Raw genomic sequence first — 24,922 nt, 5'->3', positions numbered from 1 at the left:
TTATTAGACAAACACTTTCAAATAGAGCCACACCTACTTTATATTGATAAAACACAGACATATACGTAGTTATGATAAATTGTTCCCCTAAGTTTTTAAATTTTCTAATGGTTATTTTTGATTTCGTGAGCCTGGCCTTCCCCTCATCCAGATTATAAATGGCTATGGATTAGGGCTGGACCAAGTTTTATTTGCTGGGGTGGCAGAGAGCATACTCATTTACACATACACTTCACAGAAGGGGGCTTGGAGGATCTAATTTATCTTCCTTTCTTCAGTATAGAGTGGCTATTTTCTCAATGGAATACTTAATAGTGTCAACAATATGCCAAAGATATAAAAATGGATACATGCATGCATTGTCACTTTGGAGAGGTGATACGGTGTGATGCAGACTCCTGTTTGTTTTATGTATTCTTTAATTCTTCTTGATAAGTCCACCCTACTTATGGAATCTATATTCTCCTTTGCAAATTCAATTTTATAAACATTTTCTTAGCGGGACAACAGATTCTCCTATGGCTAGACATTATTTCCTAATGACGTGGAGGAAAACAAAACAAAGAAGCAGGTGTTTTCATGTCATTTCCACATATTTAACTTTTTTTCTTTTGTCTCCAACACATTCCATTTAACTTGATTCTAGGCACTACAGAAATGAACAAACTTTTTTAAAAGGATGTCATTTTGTTTCATGGCTAACAAAAATATGCCGATGACAAGAAACTCACTGACAATTATGGTAAATCTTGTGGTTGATTTTCTCTCTCTATTATAGATTACATTGTTATCACGGACTGTGGGATTACATCAATTGTTGGACTTTCAAGAGTCACAGTCTCCGAATTTATTAGTCCACAAGGTGGACCACGGTGGTGTTGGGACCCTAGAGCACATTAGAAAGTGAACTTTTGCCTAGGGAATATAGTCAATGGTAATGTAGTAGCATTGTATGGTGACAGATGGTAGCTACCCTTGTGGTGAGCACAGCATAACTATATATAAAGATGTTGAATCGCTATGTTGTACATCTAAAACTAATGTAACATTGTGTGTCAACTATGCTAAAAATTTTTTTTTTAAATGAACTCTTGCTTCAACAACTACTTGGGGCCATGTAAATCTTCACGATGGGAAGAACCTTGGTCCATTGCTATGTGCCTTTCGGGAATACTGGCACCTAGTAGATGTGCAATAAATATTTGCTGAATTTTTTTGTTACTTAAGCCTTACGCTGATTCGATGCTGACTGGGGTAAGATGATGTAGGATCATCAATCGCTTCCCACAACTTCTGGCTGATATCAAAGTTCCTTGACCTTTGGGGAGTGACAGGCCCCTTTGAACAATGTGATTGAAATTACACCCTCTGTCTCCAGTTACCTCTGTGATAAACATATCTGATGACTGAAATTATGTTGACTCGAATTCTAAGAGAAAGGTAGTAACATTTTGTAGAGACCGATTTGAAATATACTTGATCTGGATAAGCAGAAGCCATACCTTTTATGAGACAAGATTAATGTATCAGGTCTACCTAAAATTTACTAAGTATATACAATTAATACAGTTCCCATATTCTTAACTAAGAAGAAATTTAGTCCGAACACATACACTAAAATAAGTTATCATTTTAGCTGTTTATACCTTCTTTTAAAAAAGTTTCCTAACCTATGGGTACCATCATAGATACCTAGTAGCCATGCAATAGTGAAAGATCTGTCTGGGTATCCTTTAAAATTCTCAATTTTCAGAGGTTTGTAAGGAAATAGCCAGAATCTTAAATTTGCCATGCAGAGTTGTCTGTAGAGATGCAAATTCCATTTCTCTCTCTCTTTATATTCTTTTCTTTCTAAAAAAAATTTTTTTGAACTGCGAAGTCATTTTGAATCATACATTGCACGAAAATAGACTGTTTTAATACTTGAGATGGTTTATCTTTATTGTCTATGGCCCTTGCCTCCCACCCCAAATATGCAAAAATTAAAAAAAAAAATCCCTCAGCTCACCTCCACATCTCTCCATATACCTTGACTTTTTTTGAAGGAAGTACAGGTCCTTCATTTTAAATGTGATTCAATGACATTTAAAACCAACAATCTTGGTAAGTGACTACAATGCTTCACATGCTGGCATTCACGGTGCTTGCCCCGTGTAGGTAAACTTGGGCCATGCCACCCCTACTGTGTAATACATTTAATCTGGACTCCGTAATCTCAACTGCGATTATCCTCTTTGTTATTTTCAAGGCTGCAAGTTCCCAGAAAAGTTGGAAGGCCGACTGAGCTTTATTTTCCAGCGAATATTGTTTTTGCTCTCTGTCGTTGAGGTGGGAGCACAGCTGTGCAAAGTAGTTTCAAGGAACCAAGGGATGGTCACAGAATAACCAGCTGAGAGCTTCGCCCTGAGCTCACAAGGCGCGGGCTACGTGATGATTACGTGAGCACGTGCATGGCCACGACCACTTGCATGACTTTCAAGCTAAATCTGTGTCAGGTAGTATTGATTTAGGTTGGTCTCATCGGTATTTTCTACCCCCTGATTTTGCCCAACTTACACATCAATGGACAAGAATGGGACCTAATTTCATTTTTCATACAGTAACTAGCATGTTATTTGTGTTTTAAAAATGAAATGGTAATAGTAGAAGCAGAGCCTAAACTGCTAATTTAAATAGAACCGTAATGTATCCTTGAAAAAAAAATAACAGCTTTATTTGGTAAAAGCATTATTCTTAACAGTAAAAACAACAAAATGTCTTAAACTATACTCTACATATTTTAACATACCTGAAATAACTTTCATTAATAACAAGTTTCAGTCTGATAGTCATAATTAAGTCTTCCTGGTAAATGCACTATTTAGGTACCTTTTGATGGATTATCATAGGAGAAAAGGACCTGCCAACATTTCTAAACAAAATCTCCAATTATACAGTTCCAAGATAAACAAGATGGACTTTAAAATATTAAAAACTATGGGCCACAACACCCAGCTTAGAAAAGAAATTCCTTTCAGAAAAAAAGGAAATAGTATAAGCTCTTAACTATTTTAAACAAGTTTTAATGGAGGAAGGAAATAGTGACTTTACCTTTCTAGAAGTGAGAGCAGATACTTCAAAATAATAATTTGAATATTAAGTGATACTAGTAATTTGAGTTATACAGTTGAATTAATAAATTATGACTGGGCTAACTTGGGACTAAAATTATTAATTGTTCAAAATAATTCACTTCCTATCCAAGAAAATATCTTAATCTTGACCTAGAGAAAAGTCACTACTTAGTAATATCTTTCTTCAGTGGCTGAGAGGCACTCAATTTCCATTGTCAAAGATACCCATTTAAATGGGTAATATCCATTTACTGGATACCAATATCCATATATTGATGCAGTGTTCAGATCTTAATTTTCAAATGCAGGGGCAAGAGAAACTGGTACTATATTTTAAACGTAACTATAAAATCAATTCTCAGGAATTAAAAATAATGTCCAAGAAGCAGGCTGGGGACCAGATGTGGCCCCTGAATGCTGTGTGAAGCTCTTGCTGAAACACAAGAACAGAACAACCACATTCGAGCAGAGAGTGTGCCGGTCACAATCGTGGGACTTACACCCAGGGAAACCTGTCCTTAATTTATCCCGCCGTGTGTAGATTTGGCAAGGATCTCCAAACATCATTTACATACCATATGCCCTGAATTACCTAGGCACAATGGCTGTGGACAAATATGATGTTTCAGGTCTGACTGTTTGCTTCCTTTTATAAGTTTTGCAGCTCTCACTTAATTTTTCCCACTGCCACATAATTTAATGCAATATTGCGTGTTGCAAAAGAATGTTTTGCTAAATCAATAAATAGTTCACTGTGCCTTGTGATTAGAAGACGGCGACCCTGAGGTAGGTGAGCAGGAGGTATTATTTCTCCCATGTAAGAATCACATAAAGGAAATCAGCTCTTTATGCTTTGGACTCATTTTAACCTTTGTTTCCTTAATAAGCATATAAGTGCAAGGCATTCAACAATAAAATAGGAATCAGATATTCTGCCTTCTATAGAACATACAAAATTGGTCAGCAAGTTTTCATGTTTAAAAGGGATTCCTGAAAATAGACTCTATATTTGTTCCTCTTATAAATAAAAGGCATTATAATTGTCCCGTGCCTTGGTTTCCCTCTCCCCTCAATAATGGTATTAATACAAACCCAGTAATATTTGTCCAGATTCTCAAGCTAAATTTAAGGTCAGACTGATAAAAATGTATACTTAAACCAAAAAGATCAATAGCCTAAAAAAGGCTTGGAACAGAATTACGTACATATTTTTTGTTGTGTACTATAAATCTGACTGTATAAACTTCCAATTAAAAATGACATTCACACCATCATTTTTGATAGAATTTTGCACAGTAGGAATACTCATTAATGCAGGGTAATACAGTGTGATAAGCAGCTTAGACATCAAAATAGTAAAAAAAAAAAAAAAAATGCCAGTTGGTGTACTCTGTACATGAGTAAAATAAAACTTAAAAAAATTAAATACCTGAGGAATTAATTAAAAAGAACACTTATTGGCATATGTATTTTTTTTTAACTCTGTCAAATCAAGAACATCCATTCTCTGGTCAGCTTCTGTAGAGATCTCAGTCCTAGTACAAAAAAAAAAAAAAAATCCATCCTGCATTTGATAATAAAACGTTAAATGCATTGCTATATTCAAAATGGAATAAAATATTATTTAAATGATTTTACCTATCCTACAATTGCCCTTCCAAAAATTTTATGTGTGTGCAAGTGTATTTACCATTTAATATGAAGTATCTCAAATATCTGAGTTCTTTTCAACACTGGTAAAAGAGAAGTAAAAGCCCATCAGCTAAGTGTGTGCACATGGGTCATTTCTTGATCTTTAACTGGAAAATACAAAGTGATCATACATAATTCTCAACTGTATGTTAAAGTAAATGGCAAATGAGGTGTGTCTATACACTAGTAGAGAAATAAGTAAAAGGCAATGCAGTAATTTCAGAATACTATCAAATAATGTGCTTCCTTTAGGGGACAAGAAAAGAAAGAAGCTACCACTTGAAGACCAGCAACGAAAGGGTTAACAGACATATGCTGTATAATTAGGAGATGCATTAATGATTATGAATAGTAAATGATTTGGTGCAAAGAAAAAATTTTAGTCAAAGGGACATGTACCTATCTTACATGTTTATTAGTAACTGTATATAACTAGAGAATTCTGCTATTAAGAATCTTGCATTATTGGTGTAAATACTTCCAAGGGTACATCAAATTGTAATCTTTCATACGACATCCATCAAACCAGGCTGGAGATTTTGACAAACATTAAACACAGTAAGGAGGCAATTATGTATGCATGATTTAATCTGCAACTAATTAATATGCAAATTTATTCATATGTTAGTTACTAAATTAAAAATGCAAAGAAGCCCTTATGGTGATTCTCGAAATTTTGCACAAACAGAACATTTAAAATGTAAGAAAAATGAAGTTTTTTAGAAACCTATAACACACTTTTAGTGTCTCCAGAACCTGTTGCATTAAGAAGACTCAAAAATACGTGTTTAAATACTAGATAATAATTTAAAAGGTGTGCTAATTTTATGTGAGAATGTGGGAACAGAAAGGTTAATCAGAATTCTCTCGAACTCTTAAGAGATACACTCTAATTACCAGACAAATGGTATTCTATTTCTAAGCTTCCTTCCCTGCTTTTAGGGTTGTCAGAAGTTGGTCATCTTACTGATATCCTGCACAAATGGTTAGGGGAATAAATAGTATTTGAAACCAACCAGAGATATTGAAAATTCTAGGGGAACTTTGAGACCATTTGGTGTTCACTACACATACAATTCACTCCTCAAGATGGCAACTCGCTCTTTTCGCCTTTGGGGAACAGCTCTTTGCAAACAGAGAAATGGGAGGAAACTCTAGAGGGAGGCTAGAAATTCTCCCAAACTCCCTTCCAAATGAATCTTCAAAGAAAATAATGCGACTAACACAAGAGCAACAACCTCCCCAAAAAGCAGAAGGTAATTTCATCCGAATTCAATCTGGCTATTTTAGCCCTGCATTTTCCAGACAGTCCAAAACTGATTTGAATCTTTGATGGGAGATGAGGGATGTGCAGTAGTGATAATTTAAAAATATCTTTGGGTGTCTGCATACAAGGGAGTATCCAGTCAAGTGCATACATTATCCTTTGGCTCTGCTCCCTTCTGCAAGAGTCTGATTTCCCTAGGACTTCCTGCAGATCAGCAGCGGCAAGGCTCTGTGTGGATCACCTCTCATCCGATTACCTTTCTCATCCGAAGTCCGGCGGCCCTGTATACAGCTCCTGGAGCTGGGACCTGGGACAGCTGTACTGGCCTCAAGCAATCAACACAACTCAGCTGTATGAGGAAGCACAATAACAGCATCTACGGCTCTTCCCAGGGCACTGAACTCTCACCCACGGTAAAAAAAAAAAAAAAAAAAAAAAAAATCGCCATCAGTCTCATTGCTGCCAAGTGACACACAAAAAGGAAGTTAACCATTGGCTGTTACTTGCATTCACAGTCTGACTCTGATCTCCCAGCTTCCCTTAGCCCATTCTGATGCCAAGCGGACTACAGCTTGCCCATTTCATTTCGACCACGGCAGCCAAAAAAAGCCCTGCCCCACCGTGCAACGACAAGCAGTCTGTTTTGATATTAGTACCTCAGTATGTGATATAAGAGAGTCAGATGTCCCCAAACTATGTGCCCTCCCCTGAGGGACTCCGTCCTGGCCTTCCTTGGCCAGAGGGATGGGGACTGTGCCACAAATCCTTAGCATCTGAGAGCACAGGGGCAGGAAACACACCATCCGCAGGGCTCAGACAGAGATGGCGAGGAGAGACTCTTCTGGGGAGAGGAATCATGCCCTCCAATTCAGCACTCGCGTCTAACTGGAAATATTAACTCATATTCTATTCACTCCCTGCCAGCCAGCATACATGAGCACAAACTGAATTACATAAGAAAAGAAGTCTTTTTCTTATGTAATTAAATCTTAGGAGACACTAGTAAGTAAACATCAGATTTTCTTTCTTTTCTTTTTTTTTTTTTTCCCATGAAAGGAAGAGGAATATTTGGGGTTCAGAAGAATGGAATTTTTTCCTTGATTCTCAGAGAAAGAGGAAGGTGGTAGTAAAATCCTCTCCCCTGCCACCCTTCCCCATCCCCTAACACGTTCTGATTTCTTTGCTAGATGCATAGAACCAGACTCTAACCTGGCTTAACCTCTCGATGTGCCCTGTAATGTTCTCATTCCCTCCAGCACTAACATAGCATGCCTTTTATGATTCCAATGAGACATCATCAGGTGAGGATCTCAATTTCTGGGCATTTCAGGAATCTGAGAGTAACCCAGGCCTCTTTAATTTTTACAGGTGACTTAATTTTTGGTGTGACCAGAACTGAACATAAAGCTTTTAAAAGCTTAAATGTACACATTTATGCATTCATTACACAGTGTTAAATCTAATTTGTTCTTTTTACTGTCACAGGAAGCACATGTTTAAAGCAATCTGTTTCCTCATGTGAATGCTTTCCTGTCTGTTTAAAAAAAATTGCGACACACTTTACCCTGAGTAACCAAGAGGTGATCATAAATATCCCTAAATAGCATTAAACAGATATGAAAGACATTAACACTTTCGGAATGCCAAAGTAGTATTAAAAAAAAAAAATTCTAACAGATGCTCCTAGGTCAAAAAGTGAAATGTGTGTTTCCTGAAAAAACACTCTCATCAGAATCATAAATGAACTGTGAGCAGAGAAGAGGTGTTGCTGAACAAACGGGGATCCTTTTGGGGAAGAACACAGCAATCCACTGCCAACGTGTACTTGCCATAAAAAGCCAAATTGCAATGGAAGTTTGATGAAAACCAATATCCTTTGTAATCCACAAGGTGGCAATGACTACAAATGAGGGGTACCTCCAACAGATCTATCCCGTTTCCCAGAGAAAGGGTCTGTCTCTGGGAACCCAAGCCTCGGTTCTGTTCGGGGACACGAGGAAGGGGTCCAGCCAGAAGGACCTTTCCTGAAGAGCCGAATGTGCTGCCTGGCTTTTCTGTCAATGAAAACTGGCTGGGAAAAGTCATTCGTTGTGGAATGCAAGACACCATGCTCTCTTTCCCCCACCCCCTTTGGCAGATGTTTTTTTTTTTTTCTTTCGATGCAAGAGTTCACTAATCAGCCCTTATAAAAAAAATTGTTCTAAGTTTCCCTTAGCTGACAAGCGAAAACAAGTTTTCTTTTATGAATTCAGCAATGGCACTGAAGGGAAAAAAAAAAAAAACAAACCACATTACAATGTGGCAAAGGCCAGAATCCAGCAATTCTTTGACTTTACCTTAAAACATCTGTATAAATAGTCCTGTTTCATGTTAGAAATTTACCTAAACAGTCCTAAACAAATTGAACTCTGTTTTACTTTAGAAGTGAAATGAAGTGCCATACACTCCCACCTACTCAACACATCTTCGTCTTGCCAGATGAGGTAAAAACCCCAGGCCTAACCTCTTTTCATGGGGACCAGAGCCAGCCCCACAAATGTGGTGCCCCACTCGGGAGGACCCACTTCTGGCCAATTACAGAGTAAGACTGATAGAAGATGAAAGAAGAAGCATGTATCTCCTTATCGCTCAGAGGCAGGGCTGATTCAGGCATAAACAAATTACTGGCAGAGGGGAATCATATTATGAGGCGCTCTGTCATCTTGGCCTGATGTCCCATTTCAAAAGAAAAAAGATGGAGTACATACTTCCAACACAAACTTTGTAGAGCGATAAGTCTAATGATAGAAACAGCTGACTAGGTGTCTTGGCCTGATAGAGACACTCCTGCAAGGACAAAGACATAGAAAAAGTGCTTGCAGTATTTCGTAGTTTCAGAAAAAACAAGTGACCTCCATTAGGTAGAATTCTTCTACATGCAATTGAGAGCCTGGTCTGAGTTTCTGCTCAGCAGCTAACTACTCCAGTCAGCCGTGTGTTAAATTTTTCCCAAGTGGTAGAAGACAGGTAGTTACCTTGTTGCTGATGTTAACATTGCCAGGGGCTTATTATTATTGTCACTAGATGTTATCATTTCTTAGATATTTACAATGTGCCAGGACTATGCTGAGCATGTTGTATATATTTTGTCATTTATTTATTTCTCCCAATATCCTTAGGGGGGTATGTATATTTCCCCCATTTTTAAGGGAAGAATTCCAGGATATTACCTTATGTGCCCAAGGCCATGTCACTAGTAAGTGGCACGGCCAACTAAAAACCCAGTTGATTCCATGCTCTTCAGCACTAGATCGTACTCTCTCTGTTGCAGAAATGCTATACGGAATGGTCTAGTCTCTCTAAGGGGCCTGCCTGCGCAGAAGTTGTACTCTACAACCAGTGAACACCTTAGAGGTACCGAGGGGCATTCTACAGTGAGATGAAACTTTTGAATATTTAATTTTTTCCAGATTGGCAAATACTTGAGATGCGAACAACGATCAGGCTGTGGAGAGCTTTTTGCTCTACCAAGTGCTCTGAATAGCCAGCCACGGGCAGCATAGCGTCATGATTAAAGACAGATAAACCTTGCAGACAGACTGCCTGGGTCTCCATCCCCAGCTCTGCCATCTACTAGCTGTGTGACCTCAGGCATCTGCCTTCACCCCTCTGTGTCTAGTTTCTTTAGCCATGAATGAAGAGTAGGATATCCCATCTCATAGGATTGTGTCAGAGTTAGTGATTTATTAGATGCAAAGTGCCCAGTTCCTGGCACCGAATAAGCACTATGGTAAGGGTTTGTCATGAGTTTATCCACATCATCTCCTGAGGCAGGTGCTATTTATACCTATTTTGTACACCATGAAATAGGGTTGTGACCCAACCAGGGCCATGAGGTAAGCAGAGGATACCAGACATTTAATTAGGAAGAGCTCTTGATTTCTAATGCAGTGTTATTTCCATCCTACTACCCCACTTTTATTACTGTATTCATTCATTGGAAATCTTTCAAAGAAATATGCAAGGCAGTGAATTTAGCCTTTACATGACCAAAAAGTCCTTACCCATTTCAAGGTGGTGACAAGTGGGTAAGGGGACTCAGCATCTCCAAAAGGAGAGTAAGTCCCTGTGTTTCACTGTGTGCGTTATTTGATTTTTTGAATGCAAAACCTTCTCAATAGGCCAGACCTTATGCTCTTTAAAATGCTAAGGTCATCCCCACCAATTGGGGATGTAAGTGACAGAATACGGAGAACTTCCTTAAACAGGAAGGACCTTAAGCCGTGATTTAAATAAAGAGGACACTGAAGAGAAAGAAATGTTCGGTGTTACTTGGTGTGTCTAGTTTTTTGGTTCATTGAACAATATGCTTTGAAAAAGTATAAATGAAGAAAGAAATGAGTGAATGAATGAAAACTTCTGAAAATGCTTTCTTCTCCCTCCCACCTGGATGGTCCCAGTTTGTTATTACAGGGTTCCACTTAACAGCTAGGTTGTTGGTGTAATTTATTAAAGGGAAAACAAAACAGCATTGTTTGTAGAATAATTATTTGGATTTGAATTTCATAATTCCAACTATATCGGCCCATAATAAAAATGCTGAATTCCATTTTCTTTTGCCCAACCCTATCAATTAAGCTACAGATGATATGTAGCGATGTGTTAGATATATCTAAAAATAAAATTCGTATCAAGGCACTCTATGAGGAACCCACAGGTTTTGGCAATAAAATCTCACTCGTGAAGCATATGCCTCAGGATTAAATGGCAGAATTTGTACCTTTTTATGACATAACAATACTTTCAAACAGTACAATTGTTACAGAAACAGACTGATTATCTATTTAGCTTAATGGCTTACAAATTTCAAACTGATTCAACAAGTCTTAATTGCCAGGCCATGAGCCTTCTTTTAAAACCTCAGCTTCAGGGCGCCTGGGTGGCTCAGTTGGTTAAGTGCCCAACTCTTGATTTCAGCTCAGGTCATGATCTCAGGGTCGTGGGATTGAGCCCCGCATCAGGCTCTGTGTTCAGCACAGAGTCTGCTTGTCCCTCTCCCTCTGCTCCTCCCCTGCCCACTCTCTCTCTCTTTCTCTCTCAATCTCGAACACTCAAATAAATAAATAAAATCTTAAAAAATAAATAAATAAATAAACCCTCAGCTTCAGTAGTTATGAGAAAAGAGTTGACCACTGCTGTACCCTTTAGACACATTTTATTTTTTATCTCATCTGCTAACCTCTCAAGTTATTAGACCTCCCCTACAGTAAAGCTCGAGTTTTTATACCCCACTTATTATTGAATTATTTTGTACTTCCTGTTCGTTTCATAATGAGCAAGCCAGAAAATATTATTGTACCCTAGGTTAATACACCTGAGCACCCGTGAAACAACCGAATTCCCCAAACAGGGTTACTTGAAAACATGAACACGAAGAATCAGCCACCTACTTGAAACTGCTTTCTCATGGCAGCTAATGATATAATGATATACTTTGCCAATCGGTTCAATGAAAGCCATTACAATATTACTCTAAGTGTAATCCAGGAGGCATATTTAGGATGAGATAGGCTGGGGATGAGGAGGCTGCTGTAGCCAGACAATCTTTTCTCGGATGGTACCAAAATAATTGCTCCAAAAAAGCATTTTTTTTTTTTTTAAAGAAAAAAAATCCCTATATGATAACAGCAAGTGGTAAAGTGACAGTTTCTGGGTATGTGTGAGGAATATACCACAAGGGTCATTTTTCTGAGAACACTAAGTCCTTCTAATATGAGTCCATGTTTCACAAAGGAAATGCCTTTTAATCACCATCGTCGCAAACACACCAAAACGTTTTTTTACACTTCGTTACCAAGGGAGCTTTACTAAGAAATGGCCCCTTTTCTTCTGTTCCACTGAATACTCAAACTGAATCTAGTGACACTGAAGACTCGTACAGGTCCTCCTCTGATTACTCTAGAAGTAAACGCTTATATGTCAAGTTTCAACCTTAGTAGCGTATTTGGGATTGATGAATTCCTCAGATGACAAAGTTAGCCTAGGAAGAGGATAGTGGCTGTCGCCTCACAACTCGAATATAATTCTAAAAATGTCCTTTTCAAACTCGAATTTGCGCATTCTTTCAAAATGGAAATCTGTGCTTCTCACCGAAACTTATATCATTTTTCCAACCTTGAAATCCTATAAAAAAGGCGGACTCCTCTGCACTACCTTAATTTCTCTGAAGAGGGAGTATAAGCTCTAGCAAAGCAGAAAACTCACAAGAGCCCTATACCTATGCAACAGCGGCAACTACCAAAAAAAAAAAAAAAGAAAAAAAAAGAAAAATCAGAATCATTCACATGCTGCCGTTTTGAGATAAAATAATTGAGTATTTAAAGCTACAAATTTTGCACCGCATTTTATAAAAGCTCTTATTCCTTTTTAAAGAGAGCACACTCCAGTACACAAATACACCCTGGGACAGTTGAGATCAAGGCTGAGAATCTCATGCTAGTGCTTGGAAATGCGACTTTATGTTCAGTTTAAGAATTCAGTGCAATTTATTTAAAAAACAAAACAAAGCAAGTGTCTGTCAACAGCCTGACAGAATTTAATCTGCCTTAAGAAAATACAACTTTGCTATTTTTGAAGAGACTCTTCATTCCTTTCAGGGTTATTGCCACATATTCTGAGAGAATCTTACTTAGTCCTCCAAGTTCTCTCTGATTTTGATTTATGACTTTCAAACAAAAACTTTACAGTTGTTTGAAATCAGGAAAACACACCTTGAAAACGCAGAAATCGTCAGTGCTCAGGAAAAAAAAAAATGAGAAAACTTCCCTATGTTAGAAAATAAAACGAATGGTTCAATCAATGAAATACCCGGAAGTTGAAAAAATGGTACCCGACCAAACATTAAGCCAAGCATCTATATTATTCCAGAAACATAAAATAAACTCACAGTCAAACCACACGCTGCAAAACAAGTTTTTATAATTTCAGAATGCATGCAAGCCTCTGACAATTCTCTCTCTAGGTAAAGCAGCCTTACAGCTTCTTGGATTTCTTAATAATTAAACCACTCAGACGGCAGAGTCCAAGACTTCACACCAAAATATACTCTTCAGTGCAAGTGATAAAATAAGGTTCCAAATAACAGTTTCCTGAAACGTATTTCTCCTCTCTTAACAAATGAGGCCAGTTTTATACTAAATGCTATTGTTCCAGTTGTTGAAATCTTAACAAAAGTCCCGATAAATCTTAGCAGGTGAAATATCGAAAACTTGGTTAAAAATAAAAATACACACGTGGGTGGGGGGAAGAGATATCACGCACACCATCTTAGAAGAGCTTGCTTAGTAGAATAATCAGACAAAGGGGGCCGGGAAGGCATGTCTATTGAGGAGGAAACTAGGTGGTTGTGTCTCATTTGAGTGTTTGACACATGTATCTTTTCATTTGTAAAGATAATCATAGAAGAGCTCACAAATACGCAAACCTTTCTTCTATAGTTGACTTTTGTGTTTTTCTTCTCCCTTACATTTCTTCCCACTTTATATTTAAAATATACACACCAGAAGTCATCCTTTTAAGGGGAGAAGGAATAGATCTCATAACAGAGAGGATGATGGAAGAGAGATTTCATTATTCCAAAATCCCAAACAAAAATACAGAAATCTTGTAGCAAACTCCTGAGAGATTGGAATGCCTAATGGTACATATGTTATATATTTGTATGACTCTCATATGCTTTTTGAGATATTCTTAATAGAATAAGAACCCCCAATAAAAACTTTAAATACAGAGATTCTCCTATATTTGTGTCATAATCAGCAATTCATAAAAAAAGCATAACGTCCATAGCCTCCAACGGCAATGGAGACGATAAGATTGGTTTTCAAAGAAAGAATGTATATGCTGAACTTCTGAAGCCGTTGGTTTAGTAAATTCAGTATTAACTGCACAAAAATATATGTTCTCTGTGATGAACATTTTCTCAACTTTCAAGGTGCTCCCCCGTGTCATGTTACCTAGTCTGTGTAAATTGTGTGAATAGTACTTTTGTCCTATTGGGGATGATTTAATTGTATTATACTTCATCTCTTTTCTGTCTATACATTTTCATAACTAGTAAGCATAATTTTAATATCCAAACTTTATATTTCAATATCTTTAGTTGGAGAATGGGCACAGTAAGTTTAAAGTTAACTATTGTGAGCTATCCAAAGATTTTAATGTAAACACCTATAGTTATACTTTTTCACAAAGGATCTACCTCTCAGGAATGAACGTTGATGAGGCCCCTCCTTTTATATCCTATCACATAACTGGCTACTCTAGAATTTCCTGCAAAGGAGGGTGTCCAGGTGGCTGACGCTTAGGTCATTTTAAAACTAATATAAATTTTATTTTAACAAAAGTTGTATTATCCCTCAAGTTAAAATTTTGCTGACATGTAATAGCATCACTGTGATTTATGATCAATTTCAAAGTGATGGGGGAAATGATGTTTTCAATCATATGTAATTTCTGAGCTTCTAAGAAGGAAAAAAATGATTACCAACTTCTCTTTTACATTGTGATTTCCTCAAGCATTTAAGAAAAAAAGGTTTTTTCACTAAAAATATTTTAAGGTATGAACTCTACATCATTTTTGAAACCTTCAAATAGGAAGGTTTTTTTTATATAATGTAAAAGGCACAGGACACTTAATGCCATCAACATTATCCAACTTTTCCTGATATTCCTAATAATATCTTCTGTAAAAGAAAGTCTCATTTAAACCTTAAGATTTTATTTTAAGAATTCTTCTGTCAAGAAAATTGGTAAACCTGGCATCTCATACACACTGAATTTTTATTTTTCAAGCCTACCTAATGATTAACTCATTCCAAAGTTTCTTGGAGTGCCCAAATCTTATTTTAGAATCTTTACTATCATAGAGATTGTTGTCCTTAGGATCCACATGTCCAAAATTATCTCTGACCACCTAATGCAAAGCTTGACAGATCTATGTGATTTTGAAAACAATAAGCAAACAAAGAAAAACAACTGTAATTTAACATTAAAAAAATAGACTTTACTGAAAAGTTCAGTTTGGAAAAATCACTGGAGACAAGACAGGTCATAAGCTACTTCTAAGGATAAAACTTCTTATTTCTAGAGAAATCTGAGTTCCAAGGATTCCAAATGGGGAAGACAGTGACTGTCACTGAAGTTTCAAAACTCAATTTGAAGTGAAGACAAATTCTACCCATGTTTTCGAAGTAGAATGGTTATCGTTGTTAATACTTTCTGGTTAAATGCATGTCATTTCACATTCAAATTATAAGAAGATGGAGGTTTTATGTGTTTCCATATTGGTGGGCACAATAAAGTTCCCAGAAGACCATGTCTTTGTGCTTTTAATGTGTGTTCAGAAAAAAATATTTTAGAACAGCACAATGTGAAAATTTTTTGCTTTCTAGATTTTAATGCCTCCATGTAAATGTCTAAGAATTATGGATCATTTTCCCCAAAAATGTGATTTAATGGGTGTATTTTTCTCTGCATGAGTTCACGATTCAATATGTATGACGATTCGGCTATACAAAGAGAAGAAATCTGCTGGAAAGAGCAGTAAAGTTGCAAAACATTACGTTTAAGATCTAGGATTTAAAGAAGAAATCCAAGACATAGAAATCAAACCAGAAGTTCACGTGCAGATCCAAGAAATCAGACAGGTGAAATAAATTCTGGCGTCAACAAAAAAAAAACAAAGCTTTACCATTAAACTCTCATCAAGAGATGAGGGCTACAAGAAACCGGTATGTGACTGAAAAGAACATACTACAATCTGAAGAGAGAACACGAAAATGTTCTGCAGTACTAAGCAAGGCTCTTGTGGGCAATTAGAGAGTTGTCATTTCACACAGCCTTTCCTTTAAAGAAACATCATTCTAGCCCTAACTACAGGCCTCTGTGGTCCAGGGGGACAGACTTCCTTCCCTCCACTGCGCCTGTACAAGGCGACCCCTCAGGATGGTGCTCCCGCCACCCTATCACTGTCACGCTTCCACAGTGACTCGAGGTCTCTTAGAGGCTGTGCACAGCACAAACACATTGAAGGATCCTGCCAGATCCATGGCATGATGTTGGGCCAGGCTTATGTTTCCTCTCTCCCACAGATGCTGCAGTATTTTCAAAAACAGGGCCAGGCAAGCGCCTCGCTCTCATTTTCTGTGAAGATCCAGCCTAATGGCGACAGAAGAGGTCCAGCCTCTGTCTTCTGGTAATGCCATAAATAATATCTGATTACAGATGTTACAGTTTAAATTCTCTTTGTTTTAGGTTAAGGAAGAGAAAGGGCCCATGTCGAAAAGGAAAAAAAAAGTGAGTTGACACAACAGATTGTGACAGATTTATTACTATTTATCATGGTAAATATGTATCGAAGAAAACATATAAATGTCTTTATCTAGTCATAATCACTCCAAAGAAAACCTTTTATTAGCCCCAATTTCTTATTATTTGTAATAAAACTATTCACACATACTGAAGCAAGTTTTAGGAACTACCTCTTATCAGATTTATATTCATAATTTTTATTTGAGCTTAAAAAAAGGGTAAACATGGCAGAGGTCTAAAAATATGAAAATATGGGTCTACTGGGGCAAACGTGCTACAGTGACTATTGCGGACCCTCTCTTTAGATCAAATTAAAACATATACTTTGTGCGTAAATAATAAGCAATCCAATAAATACAACAAAGCTAATATAAACTAAGTAAAATTGTGATTAAAACAGAGCTGAGATTTTTTTCCAAGTCATAACAATAAATAGACGATTGGATTCTAAAATCGACCAAACTAAGTTACTCTTTTTTGCTTAAAAAAGAAAAAACAAACAAAAAAAAATAACAAGGATGAAATTTCCATTTCAATTGAATTTTCCTCCTTGTCTTTCCAAAAACAGGCTCTATTTACAAAATTGTTCCTTAAAGACCATTAAAACATTTAGCCAAGATAAATTCTCTAAGAAGAGTAAATCCTGAACTGACCATCGAAAGCCAAAAATTAAATAATACAAACTAAATTTCCAATTCCAGATCCAATGGGAAGAAAGGAAAGATACTTTTATATTTCTAAGCATCTGACAACATATCAACAACACACAAACTGTCTAAATAGCAAAGAAAAAACTGTGTCAGTGAAATTTTCTATAGTGGCCAGTTAGCTCTAGGGTAATACTTAAAAATTTACAATGAACTAGGAGAAATTATTGTTGACAACGATTAAGCAGATAGGTAATATCTAATGCCACACCAAAACACTCCTTAGAAATTGTGTAGATTTCTGCATAACTTTAGTATTGGAAAAAACAAAGTTTATTGGACCCTGAGGCATAAATAAGGTTCTATAGTTTTAAGTTTTCCACGGCTCCTATGGTAAACAGCTATTCTATCATTTCAGAAGAGTCAAAGTCCACTTATTGTATTCAATACTGTCCGTATTAGGATCAGTCATGTTTAAAATGTAAACAGCTGTGAGGACTATATCATTTGAAGTTGTCATAAAAGCTATTAAAAGCTAAAGTTTCATCTACATTAAATCCACCACAAACTTCAAGCTTAAAATATGCTTATAAAAACCTGAGGGAATATTAGTCAATTTCAATACAGCATAGAAATTTAAAGAAGAAACCACTGAGTACACTTTTTAAGTGACTTACTGGTAGTCTAAAGTGACTATTTTATACGCCATTGGCAGTTTTATTTACACAATATTTTTCTATATTTATGGATAATTTTGTGATGCTTCTTCAACATTACCAAGTCTATGATAATCAGCATACAAAATCTGTGTTTCTTTCCTGATAAAGACTCACTCTGATATATTCACTTAATAATTTTTTGGATGAGCTGAACTAAAAAAATCAAGTCAAATACACAGGTGTTTGGGTTAATCTAATCTTAGCACATTTGCAAAACCTATTATTCTCCTAATTCATTAAAAATGAAGTAAAACTAATATGTGAGCATTGATTGGTAATATATTTTCAGAAACCCAAATATCATTTTATTTTAGAGAAGAAGAACTTAACAATAGGGCTCATTAGCATTCTTTTCAAAGCATACTAGTGCCCTACAGAACACAGAATTAAATTAAATTAAATCAAAACTGTGTATCTATACCTGCATCTACCTCACAGGAAGGAAGGAAGAAGGGAAAAAAGGAAGCGAGGAACTCATATTTTTATTCTACGTAAGGAGGAAATCGTTAGGAAAAGACTGTTCTAAACAAGATTAAATAAAACCATCTTAGGAACTCAGATTGGAAAATACATGTAAGAATTGAAAATAAAGATATCTTATTTAGTTGTGATCACAGCCACCTTTTGCTGCGTTGGAGACTGGAGGGACCTCAGCAGCGCCTGAGTACAGCTCCAGGTACTAAGAGGACCCAGAATGCTCTTGGTTACAGCTGTTCCTTCTGGTTGTCACCTGGTATTCCAGACACAAATGGCTACTGATGCGGATACCTTGAAGCTTTTATTCAGTCACCTCTCTAGAAAATAGAGACATTCTCTCTGCACTCTGGGCTGAAACCCATGTAAATTTTTCCTAAATCCTCTCCACAAATCTCCTTTCGCATGCAAATCCATAAATCATCATAATACCGACAAAGAATTTAACCAACAGATGAAACTAATACTCATTCTCTGTACAGGTAAAAACTCCTCGAACTTCAGGCACCTTTTCAAGGCTCTCTTCAGAGCTTAACCTGCTGAGTATCAACACAACCACCCAGTCTTCCAGGATATGCAATTAATCACTCCAACGTGGGTCAGGTGGCTGGAAGTGCAGGTCATTCCTACCTCATCCACATTCTAGATAAACGTGCTGCTCTGGCTCATGGCACCTCGTTACTCCCCTCTCCCTCACATCAATGCGAAACAGAACAAAATAAACACTATACAAAAGCAGAAACAAGCAGTACTTACTGAGGATGGCAAACCTGGAGGAACTTTTCGAACTTTCTTTGTCTGCACCTCTGAAAGAAAAGGAAGAGGCGGTGAGGTCCCCGCACGCCCATTTTCCTAACTAAAACAGATTACACCACAAAGCCATTTAGATTAGACCAGATTTTCTTAAGTCGTTACCTTAGCAAAATGTCAGTACCGCTATCGTATTTTATCCTGGCAGACATCAAATTCTGCCTTTTTCATAAAAATCAAGATATTTAACTTTTTTTAAGCTTTGATTTTTTTTTTTTTAAGTTGCCTTATATGGGCAGCCAAGAGAAAACAAGAAATAAGCATACACCAAAATAGTTCTCTAGCTACTAGAAGTTGTTAACATACCCATCCAATGTACTACTGGGGAGGGGTGGTCACGAGCCTGACATTTGAGGAAAATTTTATGGTTTTGGAGGGTGGGGTGAGGGTAGGGTGAGAAGGGTGGTATTAAAAGAGAGAGGAAGAAAGAAAAAGACTACTAATAATCACTGAGGCATTCAAACGGAGGAATACCTTACCCATGGCACCACCGTGAAGAGGCCTCCTTCGGGGGTTATTGCTAGAATACTGATAATACTGGGAGCCAGGTTTGGTGGGCGACAGGGTTCCTGGGGTGCCCATATCCATGTCACCTCCAAGGAGACTCTGCTAAAAGGTTAAAAAGGGAAAACAAACATACAAGGTTAGTTTTTCACATTCACCACCCCCCAACTGATTGTTAGTACTTAAACCAACGCAATAAACAAAACAGCATCTGCTAAGCTGTAACAATTACAACACAACCGAACAAAAAGAAAAGCAGTCTAAGAAGCTAGCCCAAAGTCTGTGATTTTTTTTTTTAATTCTTTGCTTTTGAGAGGGAGGTAGAAGGTGATTCTCTTTAAACAGTATTTTCATCTTAAGACAACTCACATTTTAATTTTTTAAGAAGACGGCATTTATGTAAGACTCGTGTTTTGTTTTGTTTTGTTTTGTTTTTTCTTTAATCTACACTTAGGCTCCTATCTGGGAACTATTCATGCGCTTCCTTCACAAGAACCCAGGGAGAATCTGATTTTTCGGATGCACACAAAACTTGCCCTGGCTGCTCCCACTGGGGGTGAGTGCAGAATGCTCCACTCAACTGAGGACTCTGCCTCTCTCCATCGGCACAGCATTATCCTCCACGGATTTACACAGCACCCACAGAAGAGAAAATGCCAGCAGAACCGGGAGTAAATTCAAATCTCACACTAACTTCCAAAATCATAGAAATAGGAGGCATTCTAAGCTAACAGGAACAAATTAAAGGACATTAGAAGGCCCTCTTGAGGACTACTGGAAGCTAAAACACATCCCCACAGATTAAACATTTACCTGAGCACTAGAAAACTTCCACAAATATCATTAACTTATCACAGTGTGATAAATTACTAAACTTTCGAAAATGATGACACACGAAAGATTCTATAATAATATTACATTTTCTAAAAACTACATAAAAACTTACCCATAATATATAAATCGCCTGATTATACTCTGCATTGAACACATTGTTCTTTTAATTAGCCTGATATGCAAGAAAACAAGTGTAGATACTACCATTTATATTAAGAACAAATTTACTGTTTAATAAAGAAATTTTAAAATTAAGTACTAAAAAATCTAACTTTATCGTTACTTGTAATCAACTTTTACTGACTGAACTAATTACTGTCCTTGATAAAGTACAGAATGTGTTTTCCCTAATCTAAATTCTAATCACCATGTCACTCACAACAGACTTAGGGATGCTTCACTAACACACTATTCACATGCAAAATACTCTAAATAGGCCAATTATGACTCTGCCCCTGTTCCCTGGTTAACCCGCTGAGAACTGAAAAATTTCACGAGGCAGTCACCAACTAAAACAAAGAGTCCTTGTTTTAAATTAAGACAGTCTTTTTGATTCCTAAATAGCTCAACAAAGTGGCATGTCTTCTAGTGAAAGCAGTTGGTCAAATATGACCCATAAGCTGGAAAATCAAAAATTCAAACCTCCCCTTTCCAGTGCCATATAGCTAAATATCATAAAGAGAACCTCTCTATTCCAAGGGATTTTTGTGAGTGCTGGATGAGTAATATATAAAGGACTAATCAGCTACTGACAAGCTTGCCTTCACTGATTCCAGTTTCAGACTTTTCCAAGGGATACATAACAACCATTACTTTAAAATAAAACTTCAAGGGATGAGATTTTAGGTTTGCGGCTCATTTTGAGCAAAAACTCATTGTGAGTATCTTCATATTTGCCACATCAATACCAGATAAAGCCAGATTATTTACCAGATAAAAATCTGACATCCGCATGCTCAATTACTGCCTATTCCGAACTTAAGATATCCAAATGCTACCCAATGACAAACTAAAATATAGAGCTCTTTGTAATAGTTTCCTACAAATCAGGAATCCAACAGCTCACCATCAAATTATTTATCATTTTATAAGTGGCATTCAACAATTTTAGAACCTCAGCCTGAAATTTCACTCTTGGTAAACCTTATTAACAAAATCTGTGTTTAAGCCCAAGTTTTCTTTGAAATTTCCATCAAAAAAGCTGTGGAATGATTTAAATCACAACCTCCTCACAGTCTGGTAAATTTACAAATAAGCCTCTCTTTCATGAGAAGAGGAGTTTGAAGATGACATTATTGAAAACTTTGTATTTTAGACAGACATTACTCTTCTTTCTTCACTTATCTTTTCCTCAAATAATACAAAATATTCAAACAAGACTGAGCAGATATGTTGAAATTCTCGCTTGTCTCCTTAATGAGCTTAACCATTGCTTAATTCTTGTTGGTCCTGGTGGCAAAGGTTCTCACTCCCAAGAAAGTAGATGCATTCAATAGGTCAACATAAAAACAAACACGCTTGCTTTACTGTGTTTTAGCAGCATTCACAACAGAGCTGTGAAAAATGGAAAATGATAACTAGAAGATCGCTCACTGGCTGTGGCTGACCTTACTGTTGTTAATTTAAAAGAAAATCATTTCACGGGCCAGTTGTAAATAAATCATGCACCCAACCCTTGCATGTGCAGCCACACGAACTATGTATGGATGGTGACAGAAGACCAAGACCAGAGAGCACTTCCACACATGTAGAGGCTCATGTTGATCTTTTTTTTTTTTTTTCTCTTTTTCACAAAGCACATTCCTGTTTCTTTCTTTTTAGACCTGTTTGTTCCTTTTTCTTTTTTCTCTCAGACAATAGAATCATTCTTCTAAAGCAACAAAAATAAGCATTTCCTCATACTTAAGGGGGCCCTAATCACCCCCCTAGGGAAAATTAAGATAAAAATATATGTGTTCCTATTGGAGAGTATACTTGTAAAATGAACAATAACCATTTACTATTGTTTGGCCTTCACATCACACATTTAACTCTCTTAGCAATGAGAAAGAGGAAAAAAAAAATTCCACTGGCTAAAAAAACCTGAGTTTATGAACTTAGAAAATTAATGGCATTCCATTTATTAAGGTAAATTGAATATGGCACAAAATGGATAAGGCATTCATTTACATATGAATTCACCTGCATGAATGTATATACATCTATGTATACATATAAAGACAAATGTTTGCTTAATAAAAGTTGTTTGGAAGCTAAAGTCTACTTTCAAAATGGGCCAATTCGTCTTTGCCTTCAATAAGATTGTAAAGGTTTCAGGGTTTCCGCATTGTGCAAGTTCATGCTCTGCGGTTATGCTGGGTCCCAGTACGGAGCTGCCTGAGTCTGCCAGGAAACACTGGAAGCAAGATGTGGCATCTCGCACAGCTAACCTGTAAATCTTAAACCCATAGTTTAGCATTTTGTGTAACTGTCTGCAATGTGATGAGATGAGCCCTTCCCCTTCTTCACTCCTTATTTTCTTCCAAAGACAAACAATCTTAAGACTTAAAATACCCTAACCAAAAAAATAGAATCTGCTGACTTTGTTAACTGGGTTTAAATATTTTCGGGCCCACCCCCCCGACAACCAATCTTTCATCAGAAAGTCCCACCAGAGCCCCTCAAATGCCAAATGCAGCACTCTGTGAGGGTCCATTTCCATTAAATTTTTTTGTTTGTTCTACATCAGATCTGGGTCTCAGTCTAACACATTCTCAACTACTGCCCCAATTCCTTCTGGGTGGGGGGGAGCATTTTAACATCCTTGATCAACCATTGAACTTTGCTTATGCAACCAAGAATGCAAACCATGAATTAAACTTGAGTAACAGAAAAGCAGCATATATCTCAAATTAGATTTATAACTGAATGGTAATCAAAAATAGAACTCACTGCTTCGAGCTTAAATTATCAACTTTTTTCTTGTTAAACTAAAATCATCTTGCTCTGAACTATTATTTCATTTCAGTCAGCACTTTAAATGTAATGGGTGGGTGGTACATTTCTAAAAAGGAAGATTATATTTACCCTTAATTATAGATATGAGTGAGATCAGAATACGATGAATGCTGCTTTTTGGCTTATAATTAATTCATCTAATAGGTGAATGACCTTGAATTTCAGAGTTGGAATCTGGGAGAGAGAGCGGGGGGTGGAAAAAGAAGTAGGAGAAAAAAATCATCTCTGGGGAAAAGCAAATGTGCCCCTGGTTTCTTAGAGCTTTCTCTGATTTTGCGTCACTCCCATTACGTTGTGATCCGATATCAGACACAACATCTTGGGGGGATGTTGTAGAACAGAGAAAAGCAGTCTCAGATGAAACCAGATTAAGCTCCTTTTCTGAACTATTGCCAAATGCTTGTGAGTCTAATTCATGTTTGGGTATTCTAGTACTCACACAGCTGCAATTCTATTCTTTCATCACAAACCTAAGTGATGTATAGTGGCTTTGTATGGCGAACTGACTCCATAAAGCCAGGAATTTTGGAAGGCTTTACGTTAATATGGAAATAAAATTCTGAACCACTATAAAACTTATGAATGCTGGATATTTGTATGGGTACCTAATAGACTTTGCAGTACTAAGTGCAAAATACACATCGAGCAAAATTACCAATTATATTTGTTTAAAACACATTTTTTTTTAAAAAAAAAATCGCAATTGAGGTCATTTCTACATAGTGAATTCTGCACAGAATCGGGTTTTCAAAGACACTGCTGAATAAGATTCCTAACAGCCATGGGGAAGTTTTTGCAAATCCCTGTCGAATAGCTGCTGCTGAATTTGCCATTTTGACCACAGAAGGGCCATTGCTGACTTACTATAGTAGCAGGAGGGGGCGATAATTTTGCTGCTGTTGGCACTTACTCTGCAACCCAGAATATATCTCACACCAAAGGGCAATGAAGAACACAATATTTCCACCTGTCCACTTTTGAACTTCAAAGCTCAAAACTGAAGGTCAGTCTTTGGACAGTCTCTATTCCCAATAGCTGAAGGTCTAGGAATGCACCTCTATAGTTTATTTTGAGTTCTGTCTTATGCTTGGTTTCAACAAAAAAAAAACTCTGGAAACTCACATAAGATGGCAAGGATAACTTTCATAATCAGGGACTTAACAGATTGTCATCGTGCTGCAGAGAAATGTAAATTATCGAAATTATCATTTAGCAAAGATTTTCTTTAGGGACTTTTGGTCAGTGCTTTTTATTTCTACTCTGAGTGTGTACTGCACATTGTAACAAGTCAGAAGTAGAATCCAAACCTCTTGAGGAAAGAGAGAGGGCTTTGAGGTCAGACAGATCCCATTGAACCCTAGCTCAGAGGCATATAGGCATCCTGACTAAGGGTTAGTTATGCAACTGCTCTAAACCCTATTTTCCTCCTCTGTAAAAAGGGAGTAATGAAAGCCCTACTACAGGGTTATCAGGAGCAGATGAAACAACATATGTAAAATGTCCAGCAGAGCTGAT

At 37.0% G+C, this 24,922-nt stretch overlaps 1 protein-coding gene across 30 annotated transcripts in view; it reads right to left on the bottom strand.

Moving 5' to 3' along the window:
- TCF4 (transcription factor 4) overlaps nucleotides 1–24,922 on the bottom strand; it is a 349,872-nt gene that overhangs the window by 108,089 nt on the left and 216,861 nt on the right. For 18 of the 30 annotated variants that reach the window (XM_032422840.1, XM_032422848.1, XM_032422841.1 and 15 more), the window contains 2 exons: nucleotides 19,552–19,681; nucleotides 19,019–19,068 (listed from right to left, as the gene is read on the bottom strand). In XM_032422840.1, the coding sequence (XP_032278731.1) occupies nucleotides 19,019–19,068; nucleotides 19,552–19,681 (180 nt within the window). Of the gene's footprint in view, nucleotides 1–6,328; nucleotides 6,496–19,018; nucleotides 19,069–19,378; nucleotides 19,398–19,551; nucleotides 19,682–20,522; nucleotides 20,711–24,922 lie in introns of those variants that run through there. The other 12 variants (XM_032422851.1, XM_032422847.1, XM_032422866.1 and 9 more) reach the window with 4 other exon arrangements.

The sequence above is a fragment of the Phoca vitulina genome, unplaced genomic scaffold (genome assembly GCF_004348235.1).
Source record: "Phoca vitulina isolate PV1807 unplaced genomic scaffold, GSC_HSeal_1.0 scaffold27, whole genome shotgun sequence".
NCBI classification, from domain to species: domain Eukaryota; kingdom Metazoa; phylum Chordata; class Mammalia; order Carnivora; family Phocidae; genus Phoca; species Phoca vitulina.
Note: the sequence above shows the minus strand (reverse complement) of the source record. Positions and strands in the feature narration are given on the sequence as shown.